The 27,913-nt window shown below is 40.4% G+C and overlaps 1 protein-coding gene across 1 annotated transcript; it reads left to right on the top strand.

Annotated features, from left to right (window-relative positions):
* Window positions 1–14: 14 nt before the first annotated feature.
* Window positions 15–27,161, top strand: emilin1a (elastin microfibril interfacer 1a). Its single transcript, XM_063001244.1, has 8 exons — window positions 15–184; window positions 12,102–12,218; window positions 15,797–15,990; window positions 18,161–20,212; window positions 22,781–22,897; window positions 22,988–23,005; window positions 24,219–24,353; window positions 26,745–27,161. Exons 1-8 carry the CDS (start codon window positions 159–161, stop codon window positions 27,074–27,076), a joined length of 2,991 nt encoding a protein of 996 aa, XP_062857314.1. The 5' UTR covers window positions 15–158; the 3' UTR covers window positions 27,077–27,161.
* Window positions 27,162–27,913: the final 752 nt, after the last annotated feature.

Genomic DNA, 27,913 nt, shown 5'->3' with positions numbered 1-27,913 from the left:
GGTGTCCTATTAAATTATAAGCGCGTCTCTGTAACGACTCGAACCATCACAACAATCGTACAGTCGTTAAACCTCTCGCGGGCCGGATCAAATGACGTGGCGGGCCGGATGTGGCCCGCGGGCCGTGAGTTTGACACCCCTGCTCTAAAAGCTTTAACATGGGCTACATCGAACGTTTGGACTGGTAACGTAAATTAACTGTATTCCGTACAGGCTAATTAGCATATATAAAAATTAAAAGACTCTGTAAATTATATGTCTTTTTGTTTGTTTTACATTATTTGAATGGGAAAGTATACAATTTTACGCGTGTAATGTGACTTAATATAGAAGGAGCGTCAATGTAAGGTAAAAATGTCGATAAAGTAGGCGCTGTATGGATTACCGTTAACATTACCAATGCCTCACAGTTTCAGTTACTGACGGCTTGTGCTTATATTAAATGTATTACAGTAATTAATATAATACATCACCCTACCAACAAATGCTTTCTCAGTAATTTCCACAACTTGTGGAACAAAATGTGGCGCCGGCAAGTAGGAAGGAGCTGCCCTTGGCAGTTCACTCAGTGGTTTTTGACAGACACTCATTCATACAACAGACAAACATTAAGCTGCTTATCCAGCCCTTACCGCAGCCAACCCATCCCCAACACTGGGCTACACGGCTACGGTAAGCCTGGATACCATGGCCGCAAGGCTTTCTGGGTAAAGCCTGTGCCGGCCCCCCAGTGGCGACGCTACACAGCCCCCTCCCCAAAGGTCAACCGTCCCGGTGACCTACTCACCAGCGTTCACTGGGTGGCTCCTTGTCCGCACCACGCCCCCTTACACTGCCGAGCCGCCCTTCCACCCACTGCTGCACCGGGCACCCTGCCCCTGCAGCCACCTGGGCCAGCGCACTCAGACAGACCGGGCATATTGGCCCACCGAACCACCAGAGCCACCCAAACGCCACAATCCCACTTCTGACACCAATGTGGCACCAGCAAGTATTAAAGGAGGGGCGTCGGGGCCGCCAGATGGTTATTTAAAGCCAACCATTCATACACATAGATATTCACACAACAAACAGACAAACAAATAGCTGCCTATCCAGCCCTCACCGCAGCCAACCCATCCCCAACACTGGGCTACACGGCTACGGTAAGCCTGGATACCACGGCCGCAAGGCTTTCTGGGTAAAGCCCGTGCCGGCCCCCCAGTGGCGACGCTACATTATTTTAACCCAAAAGATATAATGAGTGGTCTCTTTCAATACACTTTCCCACCACATCGACATGCCAGCATAAAACACCTAATTTTCTAGCATTTTAAATAGCACATAGATTGCTTGTGTTGTGGAAAATGAAGGAAACACAGTATGCAGAGAAATAAATAATGAATACAAAGTTCCATAATAAATGTTAACTGGTGGAACATTCTGATGTGCACAGCACTGGATAAAACAATGTGACCTTGTTCTATCTGTAAACTAGTTCCACCATTAGAAAATAGGCATTTTGTCATTTAAATGGCTAGCTTGTGTAGGTTAAATACACTGCCTGGCCAAAAAAGGTCACACACTCTAATGTTTCATTGGACCGCCTTTAGCTTTGATTACAGCACACATTCACTGTGGCATCGTTTCCACAAGCTTCTGCAATGTCACAACATTTATTTCTGTCCAGAGTTGCATTAATTTTTCCCCAAGATCTTGTATTGATGATGGGAGATTTGGACTGCGCAAAGTCTTCTCCAGCACATCCCAAAGATTTTCAATGGGGTTCAGGTCTGGACTCTGTGGTGGCCAATCCATGTGTGAAAATGATGTCTCATGCTCCCTGAACCACTCTTTCACAATTTGAGCCCGATGAATCCTGGCATTGTCATCTTGGAATATGCCCATGCCATCAGGGAAGAAAAAATCCATTGATGGAATAACCTGGTCGTTCAGTATATTCAGGTAGTCAGCTGACCTCATTCTTTGGGTACATAACGTTGCTGAACCTAGACCTGACCAACTGCAGCAACCCCAGATCATAGCGCTGCCCCCACAGGCTTGTACGGTAGGCACTAGGCATGATGGGTGCATCACTTCAGACGCCTTTCTTCTTACCCTGATGCGCCCATCACTCTGGAACAGGGTAAATATGGACTCATCAGACCACATGACCTTCTTCCATTGCTCCAGAGTCCAATCTTTATGCTCCCTAGCAAATTGAAGCCGTTTTTGCTGGTTAGCCTCACTGACAAGTGGTTTCCTTAAGGCTACACAGCTGTTTAGTCCCAATCCCTTGAGTTCCCTTCGCATTGTGGTGTGGAAATGCTCTTATTTTCACTATTAAACATTTCCCTGAGTTCTACTGTAGTTTTTCTACCATTTGATTTCACCAAACGTTTAAGTGATCGCCGATCACGATCATTCAAGATTTTTTTTCCGACCACATTCCTTCCTGGAAGATGTTTCCCCACTGTCCTTCCACTTTTTAATAATGCGTTGGACAGTTCTTAACCCGATTTTAGTAGTTTCAGCAATCTCTTTAGATGTTTTCTCTGCTTGATGCATGCCAGTAATTTGACCCTTCTAAAACAGATTAACATCTTTTCCACGACCACAGGATGTGTCTTTCAACATGGTTGTTTAACAAATGAGAAGCTAACCACTGCATCAGGGTTAAATAACTTGTTGCCAGCTGAAACATAATCACCCATGCAGTAATTATCCAATGGGAGGCTCTTACCTATTTGCTTAGTTAAATCCAGGTGGTGACCTTTTTTTTGCCAGGCAGTGTATAATACACTGCACAAAAAAACAAAAACAAAACGAGCCATCAAGAGTTAGCCATGTAAAACCAGCTTTTTAGGTTTTTCATTCATATGCAATTTTTTGCCTCAATATAATTTGAAATCTACAGCCAAATGTCCAGAAAACCAACATACCCAAAGAAGTTTGAGCTTCTGGTCAAATCAGCCCTTTTTTGGCTTTTGTTATTATGAAGAAGGCAACTTATAGTAGTTTACATAAGCTCAGAGTACTTCAGAGTACTTCGAGTACTATCATGGAGAGGCTTCACAGTGTTTGAGAAATAATGGCATTGGCTCAGAGCACAATTGCTTTTAAAAAGGGATGTCAATGATATCTAGTTAATGACGAAGAAGTCATTGTTTGAGTAATACTGCTGGTTTTAATTAATTTAAATGATTTTCCAGCAACCGCCACTTGATTCCAATTGGGAGTTACAGATCTATACAGAGCAGAGATGTTTACAAGTCACAAAATACAAGTCCGAGTCAAGTTACGAGTCTTTAGGCTAGAGTCAGAGTCAAGTCACGAGTCATTATAATCTACACAAAACATATATTGAAAATGTAGCGTAGAAACAAATAATATGTAAGTTCAGATAAAAAAAAAAACAGATTAGCGACTGTATTTGGCAGTTTTACTTCGTGCCTTTACTTTCCTAGTCATTGTGCAAATGAATGTAATTTCCGTAACAAGAAGGTACCAGTTAAAAGCTTAAATTAATACGTTTGGTTTTCATTGCAAAACAAAAGCTTGCAATAAATCACGGCACAGCAGCCAAAATCCAAAACACAGCAAAAAAATCCATAACCACTGCTTACCTTAACTTCTGTATTTCCAGATGTTATTAAATTTATAACCGTGGGTCCCATTAGAAATATAATCCGTTATTTTGTAAATGTGTGCATATAATTAAAAACCTCCAAACTTTTCCCGGTTGTGAAGTAAAACACTATCTCGTTAGAAAGCCAACAGGCCTTTCATTGACACATCATCTGTGTGATACTGCAAACTAAATAAATACAAATGAACTAAAACTAAAAATTAAAATCAGAAGGTCTGATTGGTTCAGGAAGCGGTCCTTACAATTATTAGCGCCAATTCTGTAGGAGCGTTTCATTCACACCAGCTGTTCCAGTGAAGTGCACTGCGTAGGGTATTCCTCCATTTTAAGTGAGATCCCAATCCAAAGGAGGAAGTAGGGAGTGACGCTTCATCACTATGCCGGAATTATTAGAGAGCAGAAAATTACATGATCAGAATGATGTCGGATCATATACTGTATATACTGTATATAACTGTCACACGTGACTAATGTTGCTGACTTTTGTTGTATACAAGTCATTTTTTGCAAGTCACGAGTCAAGTCTGAAGTCGCTGTGTGTGCAGACTTGAGTCCCCATCTCTGATACAGAGTGCTGATCTGAAACACACTTACCCACACAGTGCAGTGCACATACACCAGCTCTGTGTACAGCCACATTTAAAGTTGATTATTTTATATAATAACCACATTAATGTTGTCAGTAAGAGTGTAAATATAGCAACTACTTCTTTATTCATTACGACCAGCATGTTTGGTTAGTGGGAACTCGAGTGGCATTGCAGTTATTTATACTACTACTACTGCAGTCGACCCCAGCTGTGCTATTGGTCAGCTGGGTGTCTACTTACAGACATGTTTAACTATGTCTGAGTGGGCGGGGAGATATTGGAGGTGATGTATTGGCATTCTGTCTGGAGTTTGTTATTGCACTATGCCCAGTGGTTCTGGGGAAACCGGACTGACCACAACTCTGATTAGAATAAAGCGGTGGTAAAATAAAAAAAAATGTTTAGTTAGCACTTGTTATGAAATGTCTGTTACTGGCTCTACTTAAAATCCACATTCTAAATGCCACATTGGTTTTGCTTATGGTGTTTATAATCATCTTACTGGTCTATAAACTGCCACATTTACTATGTTATGCTCAGTTTATTACATAAAGTATAAATACTTGATGATATGGAACATTGTAATGCGTTTTATATTTTGATTGAAGACTATAAGCTTTTTGGTTTAAAGAAATTGTAACATTTGTATCCTTACCCTAAAGTGTCTGTTGTAGTTATATGCTTTTACAGAAGTATGAAACATTAGAATTCAATGTTAGAACTTGCAGTAGCTCTCACCTTTCCAAATTGGCATTCTATGTTCTCTGCTCACCAAAACTGGCAATATTATATATCAGGCCTAAATTTGGGTTTCTGATGAAGTTAATTGGATTCATATTTTAGCAGCCATGCCCATGTGCATGGTTAAAGCACACCGCATGTACAAAACCTTATATGTTTCCTAACCACATTTGAAAACAGCACGACTCTTCTGTAGAAGTACAATCTGCCAGGATCAATTATTCACTGGGATTTGTGCCAGTCACAGAATATAGGTAATTTGTGCTGTTCTAGTTTCTTACAGTAAACATCTTTTAGCTAATATTTGTATTCTCATTTCTGGGCCCACATAAATGCTTTATAACTAGGTGATAAGTTGTACCAGGTGTGTTGGGAACAGAGAAAATTTGAAACTTAGCTGGGCCGTGAAAATCTGGTGACATTTTGCTTAAGGAGATAATCAGACATATAGTTTTGATCAAAATTCTTTAGTGAAGAATTTTGATGGAAATCATCTAGGCAAACCAGAAACTAATATAACTATAAAAAAAAACAGTGGCTTGATTTTTTATGAGTGGTCTTGAACAAAAACACATTTGTGCTGTGTGGTAGTAAATGAATGAAAGGGATCTTTGTAAGACAGTAGCTGTTTATACTTTTTTTTTTATAAGTAATGGTCCATTTAGTTGAACTCTAATATTTAGTAAAACTGTCTACACTCATGAAGGGTGAAGAAAACTGTAGTGATATGTTCTGTTTTCATTATTAGATATGTTACTGGATTTGAGCACATGCAAAGCAAATACTTGGCACAAATGTACTTAATGCACTGGACAAAGAGCCTGATATCTGCCTATGGAGTTCGATGAAGACAAAAATTTAAATTGATTACATCTTGAAAGTGTGTCAACATATTTACATTCATGTTATGACATTTGGCAGAGTCTTTTGTCCAGAGAAACCTACAAAAGTGCTTTTTTCACATCCTTATGCTATTACTAGTCAGATTCTGAGGCTACCAACAATATATAATAATAGACAAAAACAACCACTAGTTCATTATGATTCATTTACATTATGATTTATTTACATGACAGGGTGCAAGAGACACCAAGTGTAAGTTAATTCAACCATCTGGGCTTAAGTACAGAAAACGGTCTTAGTGTTTTTCGCCTTCGTGATTTGAAGTTGGCAGGTTAATAGCCAAACATATTCTGGATTAATGGGTTTAATATATTATTATTATAGGCTAGTAAAAAGTAGCCTAAAGCCAATAGATGGAACACAAATATCCCTTTTCCACCGACTTGATTTTAAACTGGTTCCGTGTGTTTCCATCGGAGAAAAGAGGTTCCAGACAGCGAACTAGAGTTCTACTTTTGCACCACAAAATACTTGGTTTTTCAGCGCGAAACCGTGACGTCATCTGTGGCCGTGTCACAGTGTAGAAGTTTGGGTGCTTTCATACCGCTTTGGCACTGAAGTTTCATCTTTTAAAGTTCACCTGATTACATTTTTAGCCAGTTTGCCGCTGATATTCACTGATATTTTTAAAGAGATGAACTGTGTGATATGACGTGGTAAAAGTGACCCGGACAGTACGAAAACCAGTAACCAGCTTAACGTAAAAAATAAAGCTTAACGTGGCATGTACTAAAACATGCAGTACAGAGCACTAATAACCAGTAATAACTGAGAGAATGTTGGCGTTTCTGCACAAATCCTCGCACGTAATTTACACAGAGTTGGTTGCTGTATTCTGGTAGAATGTTTTCACACCTTAGCTGTATGTATGTGCATATGGACCTATAGAGTGTGGTGTGCGATTTTACTCTGTATCCTTTTGAAGAGAGAACTGCCAAAGGCTTCCTCATTTTTAGTGTGTATTATTTCCTCGAAACTGAATCCCACTAATTTGTTCTCTGTTCTTTTTTAGCTTAGCTTTAAGAGAGAAGCATGTCACATGTCAGTGGGATGGTGGATCGAGTAGCTAGCTTGCTGTCCATGGTTGCGGTTCCATGCGCTGCCATCTGTAATCAGCAGAGTTTGTAGTTGCCCAGTGAAAAATAAGATCCCTGTATCAGCCATTGTCCCTCCTCTACAGATACACAGCCAGTCATGTTTATGTGTAGGTGCCTGATAGCAGCACTATCTAGAGATCTCAGCTCTCTGATGGCTAGCGTGTTTTTCTGCTGCACCACATTAGCACTAAATTAAATTTTTCACTTTGATTTTTGGTGTGATTTAGAATCCAGAAATTACTAATTTAACGAGATCCAATGTATGATTTTAAGTGTTCCCTTCATTTTTTGAGCGCTGTGCACACTGTATGGACAAACTCACAATAAAGTCATATTTTTTTAGTTCATGTGTTTCAGCCACAACAACTGCTAACAGTAATCAATCGGGGTGGCTTGGTGGCATAGTAAGAAGGTCCTGGGTTCGATCCCCAGGTGGGGCGGTCCAGGTACTTTCTGTGTGAAGTTTGCATGTTCTCCCTGTGTCTGCGTGGGTTTCCTCTGGGTGCTCCGGTTTCCTCCCACAGTCCAAAGACATGCAAGTGAGGTGAATTGGAGACACTAAATTGTCCAAGACTGTGTTCGATATAAACTTGCGAACTGATGAACCTTGTGTAATGAATGACTACCGTTCCTGTCATGAATGTAACCAAAGTGTAAAACATGACATTAAAATCGTAATAGACAATAAACAAACACAGCCAGATGACCAGGGGTTTCCTTCTAGGTGTTCTGGTTTTCTCTCGCAAGTCCAAGGGCATGCAGTCAGGCCAATTAGAGCTATTGAAAGTTGCCCTATGTGTGAGCGTGTGTAAATGTGTTTTTGTGATTCCTTTTTAATATAAAAAAAATCAATATTTGTGACTCCTGCTCCTTGTCTGTGTCCTGCATGATTTTGAGATGGTTTCCTTCTAAACCTGCCGTTTACTCACATTTTATTCGGGCCAATTTGGCATAATATGGCAAAAACCTACAGTGTATCACAAAAGTGAGTACACCCCTCACATTTCTGCAAATATTTTATTATATCTTTTCATGGGACAACACTATAGACATGAAACTTGGATATAACTTAGAGTAGTCAGTGTACAACTTGTATAGCAGTGTAGATTTACTGTCTTCTGAAAATAACTCAACACACAGCCATTAATGTCTAAATGGCTGGCAACATAAGTGAGTACACCCCACAGTGAACATGTCCAAATTGTGCCCAAAGTGTCAATATTTTGTGTGACCACCATTATTATCCAGCACTGCCTTAACCCTCCTGGGCATGGAATTCACCAGAGCTGCACAGGTTGCTACTGGAATCCTCTTCCACTCCTCCATGATGACATCACGGAGCTGGTGGATGTTAGACACCTTGAACTCCTCCACCTTCCACTTGAGGATGCGCCACAGGTGCTCAATTGGGTTTAGTCCATCACCTTTACCTTCAGCTTCCTCAGCAAGGCAGCTGTCATCTTGGAGGTTGTGTTTGGGGTCGTTATCCTGTTGGAAAACTGCCATGAGGCCCAGTTTTCGAAGGGAGGGGATCATGCTCTGTTTCAGAATGTCACAGTACATGTTGGAATTCATGTTTCCCTCAATGAACTGCAGCTCTTCAGTGCCAGCAACACTCATGCAGCCCAAGACCATGATGCTACCACCACCATGCTTGACTGTAGGCAAGATACAGTTGTCTTGGTACTTCTCACCAGGGCGCCGCCACACATGCTGGACACCATCTGAGCCAAACAAGTTTATCTTGGTCTCGTCAGACCACAGGGCATTCTAGTAATCCATGTTCTTGGACTGCTTGTCTTCAGCAAACCGTTTGCGGGCTTTCTTGTGCGTCAGCTTCCTTCTGGGATGACGACCATGCAGACCGAGTTGATGCAGTGCGCTGCGGCGTATGGTCTGAGCACTGACAGGCTGACCTCCCACGTCTTCAACCTCTGCAGCAATACTGGCAGCACTCATGTGTCTATTTTTTAAAGCCAACCTCTGGATATGACGCAGAACACGTGGACTCAACTTCTTTGGTCGACCCTGGCGAAGCCTGTTCCGAGTGGAACCTGTCCTGGAAAACCGCTGTATGACCTTGGCCACCATGCTGTAGCTCAGTTTCAGGGTGTTAGCAATCTTCTTATAGCCCAGGCCATCTTTGTGGAGAGCAACAATTCTATTTCTCACATCCTCAGAGAGTTCTTTGCCATGAGGTGCCATGTTGAATATCCAGTGGCCAGTATGAGAGAATTGTACCCAAAACACCAAATTTAACAGCCCTGCTCCCCATTCACACCTGGGACCTTGACACATGACACCAGGGAGGGACAACGACACATTTGGGCACAATTTGGACATGTTCACTGTGGGGTGTACTCACTTATGTTGCCAGCTATTTAGACATTAATGGCTGTGTGTTGAGTTATTTTCAGAAGACAGTAAATCTACACTGCTATACAAGCTGTACACTGACTACTCTAAGTTATATCCAAGTTTCATGTCTATAGTGTTGTCCCATGAAAAGATATAATGAAATATTTGCAGAAATGTGAGGGGTGTACTCACTTTTGTAATACACTGTACCCAGTGGTATGAGTGCTAATCTAGGTCAGCTTTTCCACTTCACTTAAAGTGCTTTATAACAAAAGAAAAAAGTAAAACAAACCTGATCAATCCTAAGCTGCTTTGTCACTTAGTACTGGTTTATCATTTCACTCTTGATTATTGAAGGTTTAAGTTCTGCGCATCAGTAGACCCAAATGGCAGGGGCACTGGCCCGATTTTGAATCTCAAAGAAGCTGTCAGTATCTTTCTCAGTAGGGTGGGTGTGACACAACCAGACAGCAGACCTTCAAAGAGTCCTTAAGTCTGACCTGCAAGTCTTTTGCCGACCTCTAAATCCAACCCCCAAAAAACTCTTTATGCTCAATCAAGAAGTTCTTTTGAGGCAGTTAACAGATCACACCGGCTGTATCCTTTAAGTAACTGTTTGCATGTCTGCTGTTTTATGTTAAGGATGAAACAGCCTGTACGAATGCTTTGAAACAGGAAGTTATGAATATGTTGCGCTGCTGTGAGCAACACTGGTTGATCAATCTGAGTGCAAAGTTTGGATTTTGTTGAAGATTTATGTGAGGTCATATTGCTTGCAAAACTGTCCTAGAAACAATAAGCTTGCAGCATAGATTTAATAAATTAAATATGAAAAGCTATTAAAAGTAATGTTAGCAGATGTTGCCTGCTGCAAAAAAGCATGTGGTGCTAGGAGACATTAGTAGACATGCCGGGGCCAAGCACTTGTCATTTATTTAGCACCAGTCCAGCTGAATAAACAATATGCAGGTTATCAGCCTGTCAAGGTAACAGCTGGTAGTACCACAATGTTAAAAAATGCTGCTGAATTGGCTCTGGTAACTCTCATTTGAATCTTAGCACTGCTATCTCTAGTGTCCACCAGGCACAACTGGCTTTGCTTAAGGTGGGTAAGCTGACTGAAAAATGCGATCTCTGCTGTGTGGTCAAGGCATCTGCATGAATGGTGGGTTATTCACAGAGTGCATAGTGTGACTGTCTGTGCGTGAATCAGCTCGCCAACTGTGCTTGCACTGTTAGTCTGTGGCTCTTCTCGATCAGTGTGGGGTGGTGTAAGCAGTAGATTAATTTTTGATAGCAATGATGATATTGGAAGAAGGATGGAAAATTAAGCTGAACAAAACAAATTAGACTAGAAGAAAGGGGTCATTGTAACCTGAAGGTTCATTTTTCAATTCATTTATTTTTTGTAAACACATCCTGATCTTGGTTGTGGTGGGTTTGGAGCCACTGGTCCCAAATTTACACAACTATTTACTTACTAATTTCTTCCTTCTGCATGTTTTCAGGTGTTAACGAAACTTAAAGCACCCTGATGAAGCCCAAAGTAATTTGAAATGATTATGTGTCATAAAAGGACAGGTCTTTACGGAAAAACGGTAAACAACAAAACTAATATTTCTGTACTGTTAAGTACAGAACTGGGCTGCCAAGTATCTCATGCTGTAGAGTGTTCATCCTTGATACTGTACAGCATTGCTTCAAATCATGCTTTGGACAACAACTTAGGCTCTAACACGCTGGCATACTATTTGCAAGTTCGAATCTCAACTGAGCCACCGACCTGGCTGCTGCTGTGATATGCGCGAGTGTATGTGTGTGTGTGTGTGTGTGTCACATGGAGCTTAGTGTGGCTCCCGGTACCTGATACGGCTCCGCGTGGGAACCCAACATTGGCAGGTGGTAAAAAGTGGCCACAGATAGGACACGCATCAAAAGTGGCGTGTGGTGATCTGGTTCTCCTGATCTTGGTTGTGGTAGGGGCTGTGAAAGCAGCAGCGAATTCATAATCAGGATTTGGAAATGACTAAGTTGGGACATAAAGAGGGGGAAATCCAGCAAAAAAATAAGAAAATATAAAGTAAATTAATTACTCGATAGAGTTAGACAGTCTGTAGCCAACTTGAAGGATAGAAACAATATATGGTAATTTTACTGATGTGCTTGACATTCATGTAGAAAAACAACAAGCGTGCTTGACATAACTTCATAAATAAGACAGTACAAAAACGTAAGTGTAAAATTCCTATTAATGTTCAGGCCTAACGTGATTCAGTCAGTTTAGCCAGTCAGAACATACCGACCCAGTCCGTTGGAAATAGCCTAAGCCAATTGTGCCTCCTCAAAGTGGAAACAATAGCACAGCTGGGGTTAAGACCCTGGTCTCAGAATTCTGACCACACTTCAGACCAGTGACTGGAGCCACCATGAGCCACCCCGAGGCTATATAAAATACTATTATCACACAGGCCAGACAATGAGCACTTACCCTGTCTGAGGGTGAAAGATCAGGGCTCAAGTTCCCCATGGGGTCTATCTGGGCATGGCCTGGTTTGTTTCCAGTCAGAGGGAACAGAATTCCACTGGTGACCTTTTTGTCAGCCGTATCTAATCAGAGTTTAGAAGTATAATAATGGACTGGGAGAATGATGCCACTTGGCTTGTTTGTATTTGTGTATGGTGCCGTTTGTGTGTGCAATAATAATTCTGTAATAATCACAATCTTGCCACATTTTGCTTTAAACCCCATTTAAAATGTGTGTGTGTGTGTTTGTGTTTTAACAGGAACTGGTGTGCGTATGTGGTGATGAAAACTGTTACCTGTGTTATGGAGGATGGAGTGGAGACCTACGTGAAGCCAGAATATCAGCACTGTTGGGGCCAGTGCTCCCGGGCTTTGTTGTAAGTATTCATTCATTAATTTATTGTCTGTAAAGGCAGGAAACACCACACACAGGTTGCCAGTCTATCCCAGGGCACACACACACTTAGGACAATGTTTAGTAGCTCCAGTTGGCCTGACTGCATGTCTTTGGACTTGTGGGAAGAAAACCAGAGCACCCAGAGAACATGCAAACTCCACAAAAAAGGACCCTTCCTTCTTTGATGCAACAACGCTACCTACTGCGCTACTGTGCTGCCCCCAAGAACACTTTCTCAATCATTTAAGCAGAATTTTGCAGAAGAGTAACTTGTGTTGCTGTGTTTACACAGAAGAGAGTGGATTAGCTGTTAACTCAAAAAATAACTGCCCCCCTTGCTAAAGTTGGCTAAAAAGAGTCGTGAAAATATGTCAGTAATGGTTAATGAAAAAGTAAATTTCAGACTGTAAGTATGAATTAGTTGTTTATTGTAGCAAATTCTAAACAAAAAAAGGGGAAAAGGTTAGTTTTAGGTTTCAATTCGATATTAATTTAACATTTCAGGTCCTTTTTTAAGTCGACAAACAATGTCATGTACTCTGACAAAGTTCCCAGAGTCTTTAGACTTAACTTATTGCATTACCTTCTGTTTGTTAAACCCACCCTGTGTTTATTGGGAAAAAAAACCTCTTTTGTATAATGTGACTATACAACAATGCTATCAACTTCTACAAATCTCCAACCATAATCTTTTGCCCCACTAATCATCCTCCTCACTCTCAGCAGATGCAAAATACAAGGCAAAATTATCTGTTAGGCAGATTTAAATCAGCTCCTGTTATTGTAAAACTCTTAATCAAAATCTGCACACTGTCCTCTTATTTCTTTTCTGTTGATAAATCACAAAGGAAATTAATTTTCTCATTTAATTGTTATTTCTACCACTGCTTTATCCTGGTCAGGTTTGTGGTGGGTTGACTTCCCCAGAATTACTGGGCTTGGGATTACACCTCGGACAGGACGCTAATCCATCGTGGGACCTCTGCCATACCCGATAGAGATAGCCAATCACCAGTATGTAGACATTGATCAGCAGATAGCACCACTGTGGAATCGAACCCTAGATCCCAGTGGTAGCGGGCTAGCATAATTTATTGCTGTGCCTCCTGTGTGTTTGTTAAAAAGTGTGTATTTTTCTTAGAATTAATAAATTTCAATTAAAGGTTATTTTATTCTCATACTATCAGTGTGAGTTTACACTAATCAACCACAAATCTCTACCAAGGGTACCAATAATTATAGTGCTGTCTGTATGTAGTTAACCAAACATACAGAGCATCATTCTTAGTGCTAGTCAAGCTTTTAGTTTATTACTATTTACCTTACAACACAAAAAGTTATTTAGCTACCTAGCTACCTATCTAGCCTTGAGGAAAGAATAGTTAAAACTGCCTTAAACAAAAGGACAAAATAGCTGACAGTGAAAGCAATGTCCATTACTGATGGCTCTTCTTCTGCTTATTATAAAATCACCACCTAATGACGATGCCAGATGATTTTTTTTACTGCTGCTCCAACTGTATATGTAGACTATATTTTCCATTATCTAAAACATCAGAATGGAAACAAATGTTGGGGTGAAACACATGAAGGCTGTGATAATTCAAGTAAGCACTCATACAACAGTGGCAAGCAGAAAAAAATCATTTAAAACCCTGAGTTAAATAGGCTACAACAACAGAGGACAAGGCAAGAGTTACATACAAGGCTGTAGTTACAAACACTGGAGAGCCACAGATTAAAAAAATGTTGCCTGGACTGATAAATCATCATTTGTGCTGCGACATGGCGATAGTGGGGTCAGATTTTTCTGTAAACATCATCAATTTTTAGATCCCACTGTTTTGTGTCAACAGTTTAGGCTGGTGATGATAGTGTAATGGGGTGAGAAATGTTTTCTTGTCACTTATTTGGGCCACAAATACTAATCAAGCATAGTTTGAATGCCACAGCTTATCTGAATATTGTTGCTGACCATCCACATCCTTTAATAGCTACAGTTTACTATCTTATAATGTGTCCAGCAAGATGATGAACTATGTTGCAAAATTCATCTCCAGTTGATTTTATGAACATGACAATAAGCTCTGTGCATTTTTTTAAAACCAAAATCAGTGTTGCACTTTTGTGTGGCATAAATGTGCAGCTAACAAGTCTACAACAGTTATGTAACGCTATCATGTCAACATGGACCAAAATCTTGAAGGAAATGTTATAACACCTTGAGGAATTCATATCAAATTAGGCATGAATTAGGAGTGAAGTTGATTTAAATCAGTGTTAATGTAATTTTATTACAAGTAAAAGAGAACTTACAAATGACTACCACCTTTTATTACATAAGTTAATGTTTTTGTATTTATTTATATACACTATATGGACAAAGGTATTGGGACTGTGAGTGTAAAGTGGAAGCATTTTGGAACCACAGCAACTCAAGACCATGTAAAGTTACAGAGTGGGGTTGCAGAGTGCCGAGGCCCATAGTGCATAAAAGTCGCCAATGCTCTGCTGAGTTCCAAACCTTCTCTGGCATTAACGTCAGCACAAAAACTATGCGCCGAGGTGCTTCATGGCACGGGTTTCCATGGCCAAGCATCTGCATGCAAGCTTTACATCACTAAGCACAATGCCAAACGGTCGGTGGAGTGGCTAAAGCACACCGCCACTGGACTCTGGAGCAGTGGAAACATTCTGTAGAGTGAATCACACCTCTCTATGTGGCAGTCGTATGGACTATTCTGGGTTTGGCAAATGTGAAAAGAATGTTACCTGCCTGACTGCATTGTGCCAATGTGGACAGTTTGGGGAAGGTCCTTTTGTGTTCCAATATGACTGCGCCGCAGTGCATAAAGCAAGGTCCATAAAGGCATGGTTGGGTGAGTTTGGTGTGGAGGAACTTGCTTGGCCCACACAGAGTCGTGACCTCAAACTCAAACACCTTTGGGATAAACTAGAACAAAGATTGAAAGCCAGACCCTCTCTTCCAACATCAGTGTCTGACTTTGAAAATGGTCTTCTGGATGAATGGGCAAACATTCCCACAACATCTTATAAAAAGGCTTCCCAGCAGATTGGAAGCTGTTATAGCTGAAAAAGGGGGAACAACTCCATATTAATGCCTATTAATTTAGAATGTAATGTTATGAAAGCTTTTTTAGGTGTAATTTGTAAGTGTTCCAATACTTCTTTCCATATAGTGTATATAGAGGTGATAGAACAGACAGAAGAATGCATTAGTGGAGTAGGGCATCACACGCCTGCAAAGAAAAGAAAAGGGACTTGTTAAACTCATGTGGACATGTGCTCGCCCCACAGGGACATTGGTGACGCACACACAGCTAAATGCATGACCACAGGGAAAAGTAGAAAGTAATAAGGTAAAAAGATTGGGGGTGAAAATTGAGTTATCACAACATTACCACTACTCAGTCCACCAGTGGTGCTGGGTGGCAATTAAACATGAGTGGAGAAGCCTCTCTATCACTGACGCAGCCTGTGTCCAGTGTGGACTAAATGTACTGTATGACTTATGTATTATTTCTCATAAACTGATAGATATCGGACATACAGAAGACCAAAGTACAAGATTGCTTACAAAATGGCCACAGAGATGGAGTGGAAGTGCTGTCATGGCTACTCAGGTGAAGACTGCAGTGATGGTCCTAACACCAATTCTCAGATCAGCACTGGTAGACCGTCTACATCACTGACTGGATCGAGTACTGGGAATGAACTGAAAGGTGGAGAAGGTATGGAATTACTTTACACTAAATGCAATTGTTGCCTTGGGGCAGTGGCATATTTTGTTGTGTGATCACAATGGACGATCTGGAGTACTTAGCTTGTCTCTCTTAATCCTATGCAGCTTTCTCTGAGACTCCATTGCGTTCGATGAAAAGATGCTTTTAACGACTACTTGCATCAGGTGGGGCGTATGATATGTCAGCCCTCCTCTGCCTGCACAGGAGGTCGTGCTAGTGGTATGATTCATGCAGGTGAAATAGTGACAATTAGATTAAGAGCAAATGGGGGAAAGAAATCAGACATTTTTTTCATTTAATTTTGATCAACCACTTTTTACTGGTCAGAGTGGCTGCGGGAAGCACTGGACGCAAGTCAGGGTACCCTGTACACAGGGTTACTCCATCTCAGGGTTTTGCTTCCCAGAAACAAATGTCTGTGTAGACGCCCAAACGGCCAATATATTTCCTCGGCTGCTCCCGTTAGGGGTCGCCGGCGGATTGTGATCCGCATTATTGATTTGGCACAGTTTTTATGCCGGATGCCCTTCCTGACACAACCCTCCCTATTTATCCGGGCTTGCTACCGGCACTACAATGCACTGGTTTATGCTTCCTAGCGGTTAGGTACCTAAAGGACAATTCAGTATCTCCAGTTAGCCTGGCTGCATGTTTTTGGACTGTGGGAGGAAACCGGAGCACCTGGAGGAAACCCAAGCAGACACGGGGAGAACATGCAAACTCCGCACAGAAAGGACCCGGACCGCCCCACCTGGGGATCAAAACCAGGACCTTCTCGCTGTGAGGCCACAGTGCTACCCATTTAGCCAGCGTGCCGCCCACGCCCAAACGGCCAATATTTCGGGTAAAACTGACAGTGTCAGTGTCATTTGTACATAAGGTCAGATTTCTTTTAGTCTGATTCTTTTTGTTAAAGCACCACATTGTAGACTATCAAAAGCTTGTTTAAGTTAATATATTAGCAGTCATTATTCATATACAGTATAATAAATATAACCACACTTTTTTTTTTAATTGTTATGCTGATTATATTATTTGTACGTTTTCTGGGATCCAGGATTCAAATTTAAAGCGGTGCTACCTGCGGTGTCTTTTACGTAGTACTTATTAATGAATGTCTTAACGAGAAGCGCGTTTGCGTACCAAAAGACAAAGTTGTTTTCAGTTTGCACAGACGGAGCTGCAGTCAACGTTGTGGTTTACAACGGAGTAGTTCCCAAATTGCGTCAGATGGTTGCGATCGGGGATTCCCTTGTGCATATTTTGTGTACCGCCCACACCCTGGAAAACTGCGCCGTTAGCTGATTGCAAACCCCCCCCCCTTAAAAAAGCTAAAAAACCTCTCGCACACACCAAAGTATATGGGTGATAACAGAACTTTTAGGAGCTGCTAACTGAGCTACTAAGCTAACTGTTTACATCACAAACACATTAATGTGTACTACATAGTGCACTAGTTAGTGTGAAAGATAATAGATTTATGTTCCCTACATAGTGCACTAGATTGTATATTAGAAAAGAATTTATGTTCCCTACATAGTGCACTAGACAGTATATTAGACAATTGATTTATGTTCCCTACACAGTGCACTAGATTGTATATCAGATAACGGATTTAATACACGATGAGAAATAAAGTCTGTGTCACCTGTGTGCGTGCGTGCGTGCGCGCTCTTGGCCACTTATTCTAGATTCCGGGAGATTTTATCTGACTTGCGGGCATCAGGGAGCTGCTATGTATATATGGGAGACTCCCGGAACTTCCGGGAGACTTGGGATGTCTGTTAGATGGTCTGCGTGGAGGCAAGAGACTGTTGAAAATATGGAGGCTACTACCTGCCATTCAAATTCAAGTGGCTGCAAGTGATGACAGTGACTTAAAACATATTGCCACAGAGCAGTCAGGAGGGAAATTATGAGCACTTGTAGGATATTCGTGCATTGTACAAGGTGAGCACCAAGCAACAACCTCAGGTGCTCCTTTGAGAACCAGACCAAAAATGTTATGTGCACCCCTGGTCTTAATGGACCTTGAAACAGTACAGAACATATAATTTAATTTATGATATGAGGGAATCCAAAACAAAAGAAATAATGTCACTCCAAATAAAAGTTTCATATTTATTGAATTTTAAATTTATTTATTTTTGATTCTTAGGAAAAGGGGACAGTGAAAAGATCACACAACTTGAGGAAACGATTCACAGTCTGACTAAGGAGCTCCATGACATGCAGTCCACCTTACATAGAGTAAATCAGAGAATAATCGAGGAGTCACAGTGGTCACAAAATCTTGCTGATGCTGCCAAGCCAGAAATGAGGGAAACCATTAACAGTATTCAGACTAAGCTGGATTTGCTTAACAACATGACTCAAGTACATGATAGAACCCTAACCACTATCAACAACCATCTAGGCAATACCAATGGTGCGGGCAACGAGCTAGACAGGGGAGGTCGCTATAATACATTGAAAGAAGAAATTCTACGTGAGCTAGAGCATCGCATTTCACTGTCCTGCTCTGCCTGCCAAAGTGGAGTGGAGAACATTAGACAGCAGCAGCAGGAGGACCGGGAGCGAATCCGGGCCCTAGAAAAGCACATGAGTGTTATGGAGCAGCATCACAAGCAGACGGTGGAGGTCTTGCAGAGGGAGCTGCTCCACTCTCAAAGCTGTTGTGACTCCATTGTGGATCTTGAGAGGAGAGTCAATGCCGTTGAAAAGAAGGTTAGTTCGAATGCAGAATTGGTTGATTCCATACAACGTCAAAATGATTATTTAAAGGAGACCAATGGAGGTGGAGGCTCATTAGAAGAGAGACTAAAAAAACGGCTGAGAGACTTGGAACGGCGACTGAATGGAACTGTGAGGAAAGCTGAGCAGAAATGCTCTCACACCGAGACAAGCATGAAGGAACTATTGCAGCGAGAAATCAGTCAAATACGCAACTCTGTCCATGGTCAAAATCATGGTCATGGAATTAGAATTTCTGACATTGAGGTGGATTTGAAAGGACTTAAGGAGTCCATTTATGACCACAGGGATCGTATAACTGAGATGAAAAACAAGACATCAGTCAGTGATGACTTGTTGAAGTTGGCAGTTGCTGCATGTGCAGAGACATGTGCTTCTCAGGAAAAACAAGCAACAACTGAAGATACTGTAAAAACTCTGGAGTGGAGGGTCATCACCAACAAAGAAGAAATCCAGCGGTTTGACACCAAACTGAAGGATCTCTCAGTGTCTGGTGACTCCCTGATGAATCAAATTTCAGACCTAAATCACAACGTTCAGAAAATCAACCTTTTGATGGGTGAAAATGGCAAAAACTTCAATAACATAGTCACCCAAGTAGAGATGTTAGGCAATAACTGTGGTGATTGCAGATCTGATTTCAGTTACGTAGAAGATGAAATTAACAAATTAAGAAACACAACCAATGGGGCTTTTAAAAAATGCCAGAGTGAAATCACCAACCTACAGCGGAAGGTTGAATCTAATGAAACCACATGCTCCAAGGTGTGCTCAAATTTGCAGGAAGAGGTAGGAATTCTTAAGGAGGAGGTTGAAAAATGCCAGGATAGCATGAGTGAACACCAAAAACACCTTAACTCTCAAAATGTCATAACCAACAGACTGGAAAAGGAACTCAAGTCCCTTCAGGGTGAGCACCTAGAAGTCATCCAGACCTTCAGCTCTATTAATAACACTTTGAAAGGGCTTGGACACACCATTCAAAGACATGGAAACACAATAGTTGACTTGGGATCCTCAAAAGACAGGATTTTCTCAGAGATTGACAATATCCAAGAGAAGTTCAACAAGCACATGGAGAACAGTCAGGAGCATTTTGACAAAATTGGACGTGATATACAGAAATTGAATAATACAATGTTTGTTGAAATGGGTGAGTGCAAACATGTTGGAGAGGGGATGGAGAAGAGGCTTTTGAAATTGGAAAACGTCTGTGGCAGGATGGATTCAGTCACAGAAAGTCTGCTACAGATCAAGGATGTGCTGAACAGACAGGTAACAGGACTCTGGACATGTGTTAATGGGCTCAATGCTACTGTCATTACTCAAGGACAAGCCATAGACACTTTTGAGAATGTTCATTTGGAGAATATCCACGGCAAGTTAAACAACCTCAACTCATCACTACTGCACATGATTGCTGAGTTCCAGACCTTCATCGAGCAAGACTTCACTGGTGAGTAAACTCCTGATTGTTGACTAAAATATACAGAGCCTTTAAAAAATACAACCCCAAATCAGTAAAAGTTGGGGCAGCATGGAAAATGCATATAATAAAAAACACAGTTTCTTACATTTACTTTGACTTTTATTTGATTGCAGACAGGATGAACCTGAGATATTTCATGTTTTATCGGCTCAACTTCATTTCCTTAATTTAATAAACATCCATTCCTGCATTTCAGACTTGCAACACATTTCCACTTTGTGTAATGTTGCTCTTCCTTTTCACCACACTTAAAAGACGTTTTGGCACCGAGGATACCAAGTGATTTAGTGTTTCAGCTTTTATTTTGTCCCATTCTTCCTGCAAACACGTCTTAAGATGTGCAACAGTACGGGGTCGTCATTGTCACATTTTTCATTTCAAAATTCTCCACACATTCTCTATTGGGGCCAGATCAAGACTGCAGGCCAGTCCAGTCCAGTACCCGTACCCTAATCTTCCGCAGCCATGCCTTTGCAATGTGTGCAGCATGTGGTTTTGAATTGTCTTGTTGAAAAATACATGGACGTCCCTGGAGAAAATGATGTCTTGAAGGCAGCATATGTTGCTCTAATCTCAGTGACTCTGACACAGCCCGATACCATGACAGACCCTGGCTTTAGGACTTGTTGCTGATAACAGTCCGGATGGTCCTTTTCGTCTTTGATCCGGAGCACACGGTGTCCCTTTTTTTCAAAAAAGACCTGGAATGCTGATTCATCTGACCACAATACGCATTTCCACTGTGTGATGGTCCAGAGCCCAGAGAAGTCGACGCTGCTTCTGGACATGGTTAACATGAGGCTTCTTTTTTGCCCAGTAAAGTTAAGTGGCATTTGTGCATGTAACTTTGTATTGTAGTGCTTGACAAAGGTTTGCCAAAGTAATCCCTCACCCATGTGGTTATATCAGCTATTGTTGAGTGGTGGTTCTTGATGCAGTGCCGTCTGAGGGATTGAAGATCACAGGCGTTCAGCTTAAGCTTGCACTCTTGGCCTTCACACACTGAAATTCCTCTCAATTCCTTGAATGGTTTAATGATATTATTTCAATAATTTTCTCACGCATTTGTTGACATACTGGAGATCCTCTGATCATCTTTGCTCATCAAAGACTCGGCCTTTCCTGGATGCTGCTTTTGTACCAAACCATGATTACAATCACCTGTTGACATCACCTGTTTGGAATCACATCATTATTTAGTTTTTTCACCTCATTACTAGCCATAAATTGCCCCCATCCAAACTTTTTTGGAATGTGTTGCAGACCTGAAATGCAGGAATGGAGGTATATTAACAAATAAAATGAAATTGAGCAGATAAAACATGAAATATCTCAGGTTCAAACTAGAGATGCATGAGTACCGATACTGGTATCGGGTATTAGCCCGATACTGCGCTCATTAACTCGTACTCGTACTCGCAAACGAGGCTCCGATATTAAACATCCGATACCTTGTGCCTAGTGCACGTTGCTGCGTAAACGCAGGGATTTTCAACCTGTACGCACGTTTAATGTTATTTAGTTACGTTTGAAAAAAAAAAAAAAAACCTTCTAAATAGAGCTAACAGCGAAGACAACCGGTTACAGGACGTGTTATAGGACGTGTGTGTGTCTTTAATACTCTGTTCACAGTGTCGATACAAGTGATTCAGGAGTCGACTCATTTTAAGCGCAGTTTCTTTTCTCAGTCATCTCTCCGTGTTTACTGTTATAATGAATGTTGCGGTTGTAAATAAACACCAAATACTACAGAACATTTTGTGTGACTCGCTTACATTATAAAGCTCAGGCTTAATTATACTGGTTATTACCACAGAGCGGGAGCCGACTCAGAGTCGTTTACGATTTACCGAGGTGAACCACGAATGTATGTGCTGATAGAATCGGCTCAGATGGGATCGGACTGTATTATCCTTTTAAAGTAAATATTTCAATCAGCAGAATCGCATCGCATGTATGATGTGCACAATGTTAATTACGTGCGTTTATTAATGAACGTTAACGTTAGCTTGTCAGAAGCTTTCTCAATGATGTCTGTGCGGTGGGTTTTTTTTTTTTACAATTAGTGATGGCAACCCAAGCAACTGTTCCACTGCACTATTTTACACTAAAAACTAAACTATTCCATAATGCTCCAGATTGCATCATTCTAAATAGGTATCGGTATCGGCGAGTACAAAAATACATGTACTTGTACTCGTACTCGGTTGGGAAAAAATGGTATCGATGCATCCCTAGTTCAAACTGTCTGCAATCAAGTAAATGTAAGGAACACTGCATTATTTATTTTACTTGCATTTTTAACAGATTTTTTGTCATATTTGACAAAAAATACGTACCCCATCAGAAAATATTTTTACATTTTGGTAAAAATTTTTTATTAGAACAAAAAAGTTTTAACAACTGTGTACATATACATTTAACATATTAAACATCAAATGACATTTAGATGTTCTTCCCTCACATACGAAATTTCCATATTTGCGATATTTTCACATAATCTTTTGTGCAAATTTGATTTGCTTTCTTTTTCAGGACCACCTGGACCAAAAGGAGAAATGGGCTACCGAGGCTTGCCGGGGCCGTTGGGCCCACCTGGCATAGAAGGTCCCCAAGGCATGCCTGGAAGGGAGGGACCAATGGGACCCCCAGGTTTGAACAAATTTGCTATGAATATCAGAAAAAAAGATATTTTATACAGGTTACAGTATTAGTTATAACTGTTTTTGTTTTGTTTTTCAGGTCTAAGAGGTGAAGAAGGTACGCATATTTAAAATGTATTTATCGGCCATTTATTTTACACAGCAATAATTTACAGACGTGGAAGCACACATGGGGAGAGCTTTAGCTATCATACTTTAAAAACAGAGTTGCTGGCTGTTACTAAAATCGATTTAGTAAAATATTGTGTTACAATAAATAAAAATGTTAACATATTCAGAACACTTTGAATTTACTATAAAATTTGTCCCTGATATAAAATTTTATTACTGAACTTATTTTAGCTACTAAAGATGCAAGAAATGTAGGTAATATTAGGCTGACTAAATTTTATTAGAGTGCAGATTTTTCTAATAAAAGCAATAAATGTCATTATAAATTAACCTTGAACCCACAACAGCAGTTTAAATGTAGCCAAATTCTGTAAGAAAATTGTGACAACTATTTTCTTTTTAGTCATACTGTATTCAAATAATGATTCACCTCAAATGATAAAAAACTGTATTCTGAATATCATCCTTTTGGATTTAGATTTATTTTGGAGCAATACAAATGCTTCACTTTTGGGTACTCAAGCAGACACTGCACTAAAATAGGCTAGCCAACTACCGCTGAGATCCAGGGTTTAAATCTCTAAACAGACATGATTGGCTATGTCTGAGGGGGTTTGTCGGCTGAACAGCCTAGCCATTGAGAGGTGTGCTTGTTAGTATGCTCTCAGTGCCTTGCCCAAGTACAAATAAAATAAGGAGTGTTGCAACAGGAAGGGCATCCAATGTAAAAATGGTGCCAAGTCAAGAATGTGGACCCAGAAGAGGATTATTCGTTTGTTTTGCACCCACACAGAAGGATAGATTGAAAAATTCTTCAAGGGTGATGGTTATAGATATACTGAAGATGTAAGCCTTCACTTCTACATTTAGGTGCCACATTAATGTCAACAAACTGTTTGAAAGCTATTTAGTAGACAGCATTTTATTTAACCACAAACACCCAGAACACCCACGAACACCCAGATTTTACTAGATGGCACTGAAACTTAGACTGGCACTGTATTAAACACAAGATGGGTAGGGTGAAAAAAAACAAGAATAAGAAGAAGTATGCATTTGCACCATCACAGTGCCAACCAGTTACGTATGTATACAGTACATTGAAGGAATCAGAGACAGTCCAAGTACATACTGCTGGCAGAATGAACTTCACTGACACAGTGAGTCATCCTTATGAGTGTGGTATTTTTGTTTAACAGGTCCTCCAGGAGATGATGCAGCAGTACCAAGACTGTCCTTTTCAGCAGCCCTCACACAACCACAAATTGGTGCAGGCACAATTAAATTCAACACAGTCTTTGTCAACGAAGGGGAGTCTTACAATCCACGCACAGGTAGGCCAGAACACTTACAGCTAGTCTTATTTAGAGTTTCTGAAATTTTGAGTTTGCATGCTGATATAAGCTTCTGCCACAAACAATACAAACATATGCAAAAAAATCCATTATAAAGGCGCAGGTAGTTTGAAAATGATCTGTTCCTAAATGCAACACTCATCAGGAGTTCCACACTTCCTCTGGAAGAACTTTTTATTAATTATTATTAATATTATTTTTTATATTTAGTTTCTGTAGCAGATCAACCACACACAAGCCTAAGATCACAATGCACAATGGAAGATGTGTGCTCAAGTGGTGTAAACACACTGATTTGACTCTGAAACTGTTTGATTTCATTCACTGCTGTATAAAATTACAGATCACAAAATAGGAGCCTGATAGCGGATGATGATCTGAGTTTGATGGATGTCAGGGAATGCTAATAGCACCAACTATACTAGGGTTTTTTGCTAAAAAAGGGTAGCAGAGAAAAATAATAATAATTAAATAAACATGTATGAGAAAGCCCCTTTGTGGAGGATTTATGTTACATCTTGAAAACCACGGGACTTGATTGTACAGCGCATATGTTTTTGACAAGTGACATATAACCGAAGTGGATTGTGGGCCATTTTTGAGGTATTCAGTGGTCAAGTCTGCTCTGTAGTGAACCAGGAGATGATTTGTTAGCTATTATCTTGATGAAATGGGTCACGTAAAAAACCCTTAACTATATTGACCATTCAGATTAATTGGATTGCTGACTGAGTGCAGTGAAGTAAGGTCCATTTTACCTAACGCTATGTGGCTAATTAAAAGGAAATCCCAGCAGACATGTAGGAAAGCAGGCTGAGAATGCGGGTGTGGCTTCATTTAACTTTTATTTTAAAAGCACAAAGCTTTTTACCAGGTATGGGTTTGAAGATCAAACACTACAAACTCAGAGAACAGTGAACCACATGCTAAATTACCTGAATTAGCAGAATCTGTATGTAATGTGACTACTGCACAGCTCATTCAGTGAAGAGTCTGGCATGCTTTTCCCATGTCTGAATAGGTTTCTTATGGATTTCTGGTTTCCTTTCACCTCCCAGTACATGCAAAAACTATGTAAACAGGCCCTGTATGTAAGTAAGTGTGTAAATGAATACGTCTGTGCTGCCCAGTGATGGATTGGTGCCATACCTAGGGTGCATTCCTGCTTTGATCCCAGTGTTTCCGAGTAGTTTCCAGACCCACTGCAATTTGATTAGGATGAAGCAGTATCTGTAGACACATCAATAAATGATAGACTGCAGGAACTCTTGGCTAGATGTTATGCAGGTATTCCCGACTATTCAAAAGTGGGGTGTTACTATGAAAGCTTTCATTATATAAATTGGAGTAAAGCAAGGAAGCAATTCTGAGTAAAAACCCAAAAATCATCTGCCAAGCCTTTATTTAATTAACAAAAGTACAAATACATGACTTTTAAGGTTTTCACAAACCAACTTGATTGTATTTTGTAAATTTTGATTTTGATAACTGCAACACACTCAAAAAAAGCTGGGCCAGGGGCATGCTTACTACCATGTTACGTCACCATTCACTATTAATTTTATTAACCTCTTTAATGAGGCAGCAATGCTATTGTAGCACATGTACTGTAGAATGACGCCTTGCTAAAATAACAATTGACTTCCTGGAAAAAGATGTTGTGTTTATGCCAGCATATGTCTCTTGGCATCAATTGCACCTTTCACTGATAACAGTCTGGATGTTTCAACTGTTTCACAAAGAGTTTGGTTTTAAACACAAAGAGTCCAGAAAACTAGCTGAAACATGGACTCATCTGACTTGAGCATGTTTCCACTGTGTTTTGGTCAATCTGAGATGAGCTCAAGCACAGAGTATTCAAAACCGTTTCTGCATAGAATTGATTTATGGCTTCTTCCAAATATTTCCAAGCCTATGTGGCTCTATTTATCACATAGCATGATGGTTTATCATGCATTGCCATCTAAAGGCCAAAGGTCATGCAAATTTAATAGTGGTTTCTGGCCTTGCCCTACACAACTGAGATTTTCCCTTATATTTACTGTATTTTTCCAATTATATGTACTGTAGTTGGTACATTTTTGCAGTCTTATTAATAAATGTGCTTTTTTAACTGAGTAACAATTTCCTCATAAAGTTTGGCAAAGTGTCTTTGCTTGCAAAAACTGAGCCTTCATCTGTTACCAAATTGTTATCACCTGCTTATTGTGTAATGTTTCAAATAGTATAACTTGAATATTCTACTCTTGAACTGTTCACTCTTGTTTTGCCCTCTTGTCCAATCTTATTCTACTCTTTTTTTAACTGTGTCTACATACCTTTTGTCCATTTTGTGTCCAAATGTAACCTCTTGTCATTATATTTCAACAGGGATATTTACAGCACCAGTAAGCGGCCGTTATTTCTTCAGCGCAGTCCTGACCGGCCACAAGAATGTAAAGATTGAGGCTGTGTTGTCCAAGTCTAACAATGGTATTGCTCGTGGTGACTCAGCTGGCTACCAACCAGAGGGCCTGGAGAAGCCAATGGCTGAGGCCAAACACATGCCAGGCTCTCTGGTCGTGTTTAACATCATACTTCCTCTGGAACAGGGTGACACTGTCTGCGTTGACCTGGTCACAGGGAAACTGGCTGATTCTACTGAACCTCTTACCATGTTTAGTGGGATGCTACTGTATGATATTTTGGATGCAATATCATAAAAAAAGAACTCATACAACAGGAGAAATTAAACTGGAGATGTGCAGATTTAGCTGAAGGACTAAATAAAAATGTTTTTTACATTGTATATAAGGGTTTATTAAAGAGTTAAGTGCACAAGTTTGCAACAACCACCAGACCTAACAGACAAAAAAGGATTGAGATTGTGTGTGAGAAAGGGAATTGTACAATCACATTTTGGTACAAACTAAAGGAATTCCAGGATGTTAAACATGACATATGAATGTATTTTGTAAAAGGACTGTAAAAGGTTCAAGTCAGGAATATCCTAGTTTTACCATAAATCTCTTAGTTTCTGGACCTGACTCGAAGAAAGCTTTGTACAGCATCTAGCAGAATTCTTGTCAAAACACACTATCTGGACACAAGGATTAAAACCCTCTCTAATTATTAAAGCCACAACAATGGCTAACAGGTGTAAAAAATAATCAATTATTTAAAGAAAATTATATTCTTCCAACTTTGGAGCAACAGTTTAGGAAAGGCCATTTCTTCTTTCATCATGACTATGCCCCTGTGCGCAAAGCAAGTGCTATAAAGACCAAAAAAAAAGAAAAGCTTGATTTAAAGAAACTCCAGTGGTCTGCACAGAGCCCTAACCTCAGCCTCACTGAACAGCTCTGGAATTAATTAGAGCATCAATTAAGGCTTCCTTGGCCAACATCAGTGGCCAGCCATACAAATGCTCTTTTGACTGGGCACAAGTTCCCACAGAAATACTTCAAAGCCTTTGAGAAGCCTTATCAGAGAAGTGGTTGTTGTAATAGCTGGAATGATCACATGGTCACTCAGTTAATACCATTTGTTTTTGAAATGGG

This window comes from Trichomycterus rosablanca, chromosome 9, assembly GCF_030014385.1.
Source record: "Trichomycterus rosablanca isolate fTriRos1 chromosome 9, fTriRos1.hap1, whole genome shotgun sequence".
Classification (NCBI taxonomy): domain Eukaryota; kingdom Metazoa; phylum Chordata; class Actinopteri; order Siluriformes; family Trichomycteridae; genus Trichomycterus; species Trichomycterus rosablanca.
This window is presented reverse-complemented; position numbering and strand designations above follow the sequence as displayed.